Here is a 9,361-nt window from a genome sequence, read left to right on the forward strand (position 1 = left end):
ACGCATTACATTATGTATTTCATGGCACACTCGTTTTATGTGTATTTGGCGCCACCTATTGTTGTGGGTGTATTATTGACATGTAAAAGTCTAGACCCTGAATATAAGACGACTGCGTTTTTTCAGATGTATTTCCAACGAAAAACCATTGTCTTATATTCGGGTCAATACGGTACTACATCCACTTTATGTGCTTTACTGTGCAACGAGAATGGCTTGTCTGTACTCCATCAACTGTAATTGTGTATTCACAATTCTTCATTGGTCAGTTACTGTAATTGGACAGTCCGCAAGTTCCTTCTCTCACTCTGTGTTTTGGGTTTGGAAACATGTATGCATGCATGCAGAGGAGCATGAATATTGAAATACCATGCTTATATTGTTGGAGAAAAACAGGCTCTCAGAACAGAGAGGGTTTAAAGGGGTTTTAAACGGGTGGCTGCTGTTATGCAGTTCCTCTCAGAGAATGGACTTGTGTTCCATGGATAATCCATCTTCTCAGCAGGTTTAAACGGAACGTTCAAATGGAATAATTCTTCATGTACGGAGTTATACATATATTTCACCCCTGACTTGGCACATGTGAGCAAACTCAGATTTGTGGTACCTATGGGGAAGTATTTGGATGCTTTCTAAAATGTATACCAATATTTAGTCACATGGGAGATTCATTTTTTATTCAATGAGCAGATGAATCCAACACCCTGATCATATCCTCACAGGCTGTGAAAACGTTAGTGTAGATTCTTCATGAAAACAGACTGAGAATATTCATGCTTGAACAGAGGATGAACTGTTTGACAGTTTGCATCAGCTAGATTTGAGAGATTTAATTATTGGATTTAAACTCCTTGTTTAAGCATTTCGGCATATTTGATGTTTGGCAAGTTTGACACGCCTTTAGTCTTTACAGGAGTTTGTACATTGACTTACCAGTTTATTGAATATGAATGTAATATAACTGGGGGCCCCAGGCCCCACAAAGGCTTAACGCAGCACTGCTTTCAGTTACTGTAGTTTCCTATCTGTCAGTCACTTTGACATTGGGTCGATGTACTGACTCCAAGGGTCGCATGTGAAGAAAATCAGAGGGAAAGAGGTGTGAGTCTTGATGATTTGAACAGAGGTTCTCACCAGCCCTGCGGTAGCGTTCTATAAAGAGTTGCCTGATCTTGCTAGGATAAAGTGTTTAATAGGTAAAATGCTTATGATGGTCAGAATCAGAATGAGCTTTCTTCACCATTGGTTACACCTCTGCTTAAGGTTACAACCATGCAAACACTTCTTCACTTTGATACTAATCTATGTTCTTCATTATACTATTACCACATTGTGACAGAATCATAAGATGAATGTTTGTTTGTCTTCACAGCAACATGACGAATGCGTTAGCCAATGCCATCTGTGAGCGCTGTAAGGCCAGCTTCACACCGACGGAGAAGATCGTGAACTGTAATGGTGAGCTGTACCATGAGCAGTGCTTCGTCTGTGCGCAGTGCTTCCAGCAGTTCCTCGAGGGGCTCTTCTATGAGGTGAGACACGCACCCACTCAGATCTAAACCCAACAGTCCTGCATCGCCTGCTGGAGGGATCTCCAGCCCTGCTCCTGGAGAGCTTCAGTTCCAGCACCTGACTGTCATTATCAATAACCTGAGCATACTGCTTATGCTGGGTACACACCACAAGATAATCGGGCTGATTTCTCCCCTTCCGACAATCCTAGCTAATGTCCCGATTATCTTGGTGGTTCTAAAGATTATCTTATCAGATTTTCCTTTGGTGTTAGGTGTGTTAAGAGGGACTGAATCTGCTCGGAAGAACGTCGGAGGCGCCCCGATCGCGAATCGTAAATATTCAAGATGGGGAACCCCGAGGACACCACACACTATTGGAGCAAAACAGTTAAATCTAGGATTTTTTTGCCCTCATGTTTGTCATCTCTCACATCTTGAAGGTCTTATAAAATTGTAAAAATCTTTTAGTGTGTACCCAGCATTAGCTGCTTCAGGAGTGGTTGTTTGGGGCTGGAGCTGAAATCTGCAGGATGGTGGTAGACCTACCCTGTTGAAAAAAATCAGCATATGCTGGTTTTAAACTGGTTATGAGCTGGTTTAAGCTGGCCATGTGCTGGTCCTAAGCAACCAGCTTCTATACTATTTGAATTAATTTGTTTATTGACTTTTTCACATTCATTCATTCCATTTTACTTCTCTGAGATGGTCCAGCCCAGAAGCCTGAACACTGCATCAGTGTGAGCGAACACTTTATAGCAGCTAGTCACCTAACATGGGACATCAGTTGTCAACAAGTTCATTTGCAGATTTAGAACCATTTTTTGGCCTGTTTATAGTATCATATCAAGGACTGTACCACAATCTACAAGCAGCTAAGTTTGCTTAGTTTGAGCAAACCCTGGATTTTTGATACCACAAAGTTGGATAACATTTTAAAGGTGTTCAATGCCACAACAAATGCTCCATGACTAACCTTTTTAGTGAGATCTGGCCACAATGATTGATTCCTGTCTGACATTATTGGCTGTTTGCTGCTAACATCACAGTCTGTGCTATTGTTTGATGCCATTTCCTTAAGAATGATGTCATTAAGGTACAAGGTTTGTTAGTTATATGGATTTTATGTTTTGATTAAAGAAAGGAGAGAAAGAATGAAGAATGTTCTTAATAAATTACATATTAATAAGTCGTGGTATTAAAATATTGTCTAAAACACAAGACTTTTATGATGGAGACATAAGCTGCTAATCTATGACACATGTATCCTGCACTTGCTTTTGCAGTTTGAGGACAGAAAATACTGTGAGCATGACTTCCAGATGTTGTTTGCTCCATGCTGTCACCAGTGTGGTGAGTAGACAAACCTGATCAAGTGTACACTGATGAATCCTGGAGATGCCCAGTGTGAAAACACTTCACTCATCATTCTATGGTAAAAATATCATTAACAGTGTTTAGGAACCCTCGAGATCACCTAGTCGTCAGTTCAGATAGTGTCCCATTGTATTGAATTTAATGGCTCTTATTCTAAAATGCTAAAATGTGACTGAAACTAACCTGACTGTATACAATGAATTAAAAAAATTCAGCTTTCATTCTTACAATGAACATCCACAACATTAAAACCACCGATGAGTGAAGTGAATAACATTGTTACAATGGCACTTGTCAAGAGGTGGGATAGATTAGGCAGCAAAAGATAAAAAGGTATTTCACAAGTTCACCTGTCCATCCAGTCTTAATAGTTAACAGTAAAAGAACGTGACTTGCTGTCCTGAGCGGAGACTCAAGCTCCAGGTTAGAACCCCCTGTGATGGTACAACATGGAGCAGAATGAGAGAAATAGAGGTGGAGATGGGGAGGTGGAGGGTTCGGGAGAATCGTTGCAGGGACTGCACATACATGACTGCTGCTTATACATGCTCGTGATGATGATTGACAGGACTGAATGATTAGGCTCCTCCTGAACCTACGTTTGGAACTTCATTTCTTTGTCAAGTCAGTAGAGTTCTGGCAGAAGTTTACACTGGTCTGCAGCAATTGCTTATTTAATCCTGAGGACCGTGAGACTGAATTCAGCCATTATTGCAGCATCTGTGATGTGTGTTGCATGTGCTGTGTTTCCAGGCGAGTTCATCATTGGCCGTGTGATAAAGGCCATGAACAGCAGCTGGCACCCTGACTGTTTCTGCTGCGATCTGTGCCAGGCTGTGCTCGCTGACGTCGGCTTCGTGAAGAACGCAGGCAGGTCAGTCCAGCCGCTGCTGTACTTCAGGGCAAATAAGGACTTCGTGTGCTCCTTCCCTGTTGGAAAAAAAAAACAGCATAACACAAAAACCAGTTAAGTATGTTCTGAAGCATGGCAGCTGGTTTGAGCTGGTCATTTGCTGGTTCTAAGTAACTAGTTCCTGCTTAGGACCAGCTCATAACCAGCTTAAACCAGTTCATGACCAACTAATGACCAGCTCAAACCAGCTGCCATGCTTCAAAACATACCTAACCAGCATATGCTGTTTTTTCAGCAAGGTTGTACAACTTTCAACCTCGTTTATAAAATGTTGCGCAGAAACCAACCTAAATTTGATCTTACGATCATCTCTCAAATATGCATACGTGTGATTCATAAAACGAACGTATGCACAGAAAACGCACGTATGCGTCTCTTTCAGATGTGAAATCTATGAATTGCACATGATCTTGAACTTGCGCCCAACTGAATGGTTTCAGCTCTCTGCTTGTAAACGACTCCTAATTAATGTCATTAACATGTAAAAGATCACCAGTCATCATCCAAATTCTTTAATTTAGAACAGCGAGCTGCAAGAATATCTTACATTTCCAAAAACCTGCAGTACTCCAACAAGAAAAAGTGTGTACCTCTGCTCAGACCCTGACGTGACGCTAAGCCCTTTTTTTCACGTCAAAGACCGTTTTTACAAATGTGACCTTGGACCACAAAACCAGTCATAAGGGTCCATTTTTTTTAAATTGAGATTATACATCATCCGAAAGCTGAATAAATAATCTTTCCATTGATGTATGGTTTGTTAGGATAGGATAATATTTGGCTGAGATACAACTATTTGAAAATCTGGAATCTGAGGGTGCAAAAAAATCTAAATATTGAGAAAATCTCCTTTAAAGTTGTCCAAATGAAGTTCTTAGCAATGCATATTACTAATCAAAAATTAAGTTTTGATATATTTACGGTAGGAGATTTACTAAATGTCTTCATGGAACATGATCTTTACTTAATATCCTAATGATTTTTGGTATAAAAGAAAAATCAATAATTTTGACCCATACAATGTGTTTTTGGCTATTGCTACAAATATAGCCCTGTGACTTAAGACTGCTTTTGTGCTCCAAGGTCACAAATATGACCGTTGGCATGGATTTAAGCGTGCGCACACTCTAAGATCAAATCTGAGCGTACGCACACTTTATAAATGAGGCCCATGAAGTTTTCATTGAATGTGACTTGGAAATAAACAAGCTAGTCTATAAACTCCGATTGAGTGAATAGTTTTATGTTGCCAGACACCTGTGCCGTCCGTGTCATAACCGTGAGAAGGCTCACAGTCTGGGGAAGTACATCTGCCAGAAATGCCAAGCCATCGTTGATGACATCCCGCTGATTTTCAAGAATGACCCGTACCATCCTGACCACTTCAGCTGCAGTAACTGCGGGTGAGTAACATAGAGTGCCGGGATGGACGAGAGACTCTCAGAATGTCCAAGCAGGAGTTCACAGCGTTTATCCGTCTTATTACTCAAATCTATTGACGTGACTGTTTTGACATTATTCCCAATGCTTTTCAGCTCAGGAGTGGGCCTGTAAAGAAATAGATAGTAGTAATATGTACCTTTAAGGTAGTACTTTGACTGGTTCAGGGGTGGATAAGGTACAAAGAAGTCCCACATGTTTTCTGACAGTGAGATAGGAATAAGATGTTGAACCCATGGCACGTCTCTGAAGCTCAGGACTGAGTGATTCTGCTTTCAGTAAGGAGCTGACGGCTGAAGCCAGGGAGCTGAGGGGTGAGCTGTACTGTCTGCCGTGTCACGATAAGCTGGGCGTGCCGATCTGTGGCGCCTGCAGGAGACCCGTCGAGGGCCGCGTGGTCAACGCCATGGGCAAACAGTGGCACGTGGAGGTAATTCACCCAAAACACGTGCCGTTCTGTGTCCATCATAGTGGGAGTGTGATGACTGATCCTCTGAATGCTCTAATGAGGCGTTGACCTCATCCTCTGAGCCAATCCGGTGTGGGATCTTGACATTTATTATCATCTATCGTCTTCGTGTTTGCAGCATTTCGTGTGTGCTAAATGTGAGAGACCATTTCTTGGTCATCGGCATTATGAGCGCAAGGGCCTGGCATACTGTGAGACTCACTACAACCAGGTAAAGTCTGGAAATTAGCTCATTTATCCACTGTATGATGAAAAATTCAAAATATCAAGATATGAATATAAGAATATAAACATTGCTAAAAAAACAGATGCATGCCGTGTCTGTTCTGTTGTATTTGTGCAGGTCAGTCAGCATTAAGCTTAAGGCATTTTACTTCAAATCACTGTAATAACTTACCAGGATGTTCAGATTTTTACTATGTGCATTTAAAATGTTGAAAGGAGTGATCAGGCTCCTCAGTGGGCACCTTGACGTCAAATTCAAGACTTGACCAAAATGCTGTAACATCACTTTAAATTCAGTTTGGATGGCAATTTCTTCCAGTGGTAACTGGGTGAAAATTGGAAATAAATCCCACACTGAAATTGGTTTTATGTATATGTAGACCAATATGTTTCATGTTCAATTTACATCAAATCAACATCATGTCAAGTTTTTGACGTCAGTTTGATGTCTTTTCAGCATCAGTTGCCCACTGGGTCTAAACCCCATGAGAGACAATATGTACGGGACAGTCTACAAAAATATTACTGAGACATGATGCAGCCCACATCCGTGGCAGATGCTGTATGCAGTGAAAACACACTGCTTTGAAACCTGATCTAAATGTGAGTGTCACACTTCTCTCACAGCTCTTTGGAGAAGTCTGTTACCACTGCAACCGCGTCATTGAGGGAGATGGTGAGACCGTTTGCATCGTTCATATAATGAGGATCATAATAGGAGGATTTATAGCGAAGAGCCCACATGTGTGCTTGACTCCTTCTCTTTTGTGTTGAAGTGGTGTCTGCATTGAACAAGGCCTGGTGTGTCAAATGCTTCGGCTGCTCCACGTGCAACGCCAAGCTGACCCTCAAGTGCGTACCAGTGTTTCAGATGCATGCTAGACAGGAACACATCAGCTTCAAATGTTAAGAACACATTCACGTTTGAGTTATGCAAACCATATTTAATGAATCGGGGAGACTGGGGCTAGTTGGCGTTTATTTAGCATTTCTCTTGGCAGTTTTAAAACAGTTATCCTATATACACAGGGAATTCAAATTGAATTAAACTAAAACAAAGGTTGCTGTCAAAATGAACACTGTTCTTAACATGTGTTATTGTGAACAGATCTTCCATGCACATATTAATTTTGACCTCGTGATCTTTAATCATGGTGTCATTGCTGCTCTTCATGTACAAAGCCAAGCTGCATTTACACCAATCACATCAAAATCCAGTCAACATTCGGTTTTCTGATGCGTGCCTCTTTTGTCACATGATTGGTGTCTCTCCTGTAGTGATGGATGACTAGAGGAGTTTGTTACCCAGTGAAACAGACTTCATAACTCTACAATACACTGGGACTAGATAGTTGGATTTTTACTCATAAGAATTTCTAGGGGTGTTAATACTTTACATGTTTTGCATGACACAATAAAAGGACAAACAGTGAAGGCATTTTTGATTTGGTTTGGCTCATATTTACCAAAAGCTGACAATATAAGGGGGGTGGTGTAATTGAATATACAGTACTGATGAAAGAATTGGCGTAGAGGTAATGTCTATTACTCTGTGCTGTTGTTCAGGAATAGGTTTGTGGAGATGGATCTGAAGCCCGTGTGTAAGCACTGCTACGAGCGCGTGCCGGACGAGCTCAAGAGACGCCTGTCCAAACAAGACTCCAAAGACATGAGGAAGAAGAAAATGCCCATCTGTCTGTGACGTGTCTCTGTTTCGGCTGTTTTCTCCTCAGCGGTCAGTGCTTTCTTCCTCGTGTCACTCCTCCGTCCAGCTGAGAGATTTCTGTCCTTCCCTTGAAAGTTCATGTAGCCAGATCTCTGACACGTACATGTTCATATACAGATTGTAAAATGTAAAAAATAAGCCATTTCATCCACGTCTTTTAAAGAGACACAATCACACTATGTGATGAACAGAGTTAATTTAGTTCTGAAAGTAAACAGAAGTCTTTTTTTTTTTATTATGCCAGGATGTTCATTTTCAGTGCACTAACCTTCTCCATTCCACGTTTCTCGTTTTTATTCACTCACTGGGCACTTTTTTTTTTAGCTACACCTTGCTAGTACGTGGTTGGGCCCCGTTTTGCCTTCAGAACTGCCTTAATTCTATATTCCAGAAGGTGCTGGAAAGACTCCTCAGACACCTTGATCCATACTGACGTGACAGAGCTGCAGTGAGTCCCAAAGATGGTCTGCTGGATTGAGATCTGCTGACTGCAGGGGTCATTGAAGCCTAGTGTTCAAGAAACCAGTTTGTGATGACGTGAGCTTTGTGGCATGGTGTGTTATCCTGCTGGAAGTAGCCATCACAAGATGGACACACTGTGGTCATAAAGCACAGGCAGATTAAATGTTTGTGTTAATGAGCAGTTTAACAGGTGGACCTAATAAAGTGGCCGGTGAGTGTATATGAACAATATGCACTAACAACATGAAAATCAATCAGGGGGGTTTGCCAAAAGCAACTATGTTCCGTTGTTACCAACAGAATTCCATGGAACTAACCACCATAGTTAGCTAACCATGCTTGTGGGAAACGCACCCCAGGCCGGCAAGTATAGAGGCAGTCTGATCTGTTGTGTCCGTTCCACCCCAGAAGACGCATCCTTGTCGTCTGACGTGAACTGATAGGAGTGTGTGAGAAAAATACTAATATTTGAAGCTTTTGAAACTGAAGCATCAGACTCATCAGATTTAGCTGAAGGTCACCTTTAGCTGCTTCATATGCAGCTCTGATGAAGAGCGTTTTACTCTTCAAAGAAAGAGAGAAGTGTTTGTAAGTGCATTATAGTGTATTTGATTAAATATAAACACCCAAAAGCAAGGTGTTTCTCTGTGTGGGGAGATTTGAGATATCACAAGTCGTGTCGTCATGTGGAGCGCTCGAATGAGTTTGACCATAACTGTCCTGGTGTTTGTGTTTGATCAGATGATTTTTCCTGTGGTGTTTTTAGGAGCGTCACGTGAGATCTGCTGAGATGCTCCTGCAGCTGAACACCAGACATCCAGCATTTCACCGCTTCATCTGACTGAATAGAATCGGTCATGAGCTAGTTTGTGTTGCAGTTTAACAATAGAAGGGTTCACGAATAAAGGAATGCAGAGTGTTGTCGTGCTGTTTTGACTTCTCACTTGAGTTCTGTTGGATTGTATTTTATGTTTGGTTGTTATCAGCCAATTGGAAAATCACAGAATGTTCAACTGTAATAATAAGATCTTTGTTCACTATTAAGAGAGTAACTGCACTAATGCCAGCTCTACATGTATTTATCAGTTCTTAGGCAATAAATCAAATCTATTTCATGAAGGCAGGTGTTTGAAGTCTCCTGTATGGGAAGCAGCGGTGATGCTGTGAGTGTCCCGCACACAGACGCTAGCTGGTGCCGCGTGTGTGTGTGTGTGTGTGTGTGTGTGTGTGTGAGAGAG

At 41.5% G+C, this 9,361-nt stretch overlaps 1 protein-coding gene across 1 annotated transcript in view; it reads left to right on the forward strand.

Moving 5' to 3' along the window:
- Positions 1–9,236, forward strand: part of LOC107670652 (LIM and senescent cell antigen-like-containing domain protein 1) — a 12,934-nt gene extending 3,698 nt beyond the window's left edge. The window contains exons 2-11 of the mRNA XM_016463329.1: positions 1,373–1,532; positions 2,798–2,864; positions 3,642–3,762; positions 5,055–5,204; positions 5,521–5,671; positions 5,829–5,921; positions 6,563–6,611; positions 6,712–6,787; positions 7,502–7,670; positions 8,890–9,236. Coding sequence (XP_016318815.1) covers positions 1,373–1,532; positions 2,798–2,864; positions 3,642–3,762; positions 5,055–5,204; positions 5,521–5,671; positions 5,829–5,921; positions 6,563–6,611; positions 6,712–6,787; positions 7,502–7,637 — 1,003 coding nt within the window. The 3' untranslated portion in view covers positions 7,638–7,670; positions 8,890–9,236. The remainder of the gene's footprint in view (positions 1–1,372; positions 1,533–2,797; positions 2,865–3,641; positions 3,763–5,054; positions 5,205–5,520; positions 5,672–5,828; positions 5,922–6,562; positions 6,612–6,711; positions 6,788–7,501; positions 7,671–8,889) is intronic.
- Positions 9,237–9,361: the final 125 nt, after the last annotated feature.

Source organism: Sinocyclocheilus anshuiensis, unplaced genomic scaffold (genome assembly GCF_001515605.1).
Source record: "Sinocyclocheilus anshuiensis isolate Anshui unplaced genomic scaffold, SAMN03320099.WGS_v1.1 scaffold1282, whole genome shotgun sequence".
Classification (NCBI taxonomy): Eukaryota; Metazoa; Chordata; class Actinopteri; order Cypriniformes; family Cyprinidae; genus Sinocyclocheilus; species Sinocyclocheilus anshuiensis.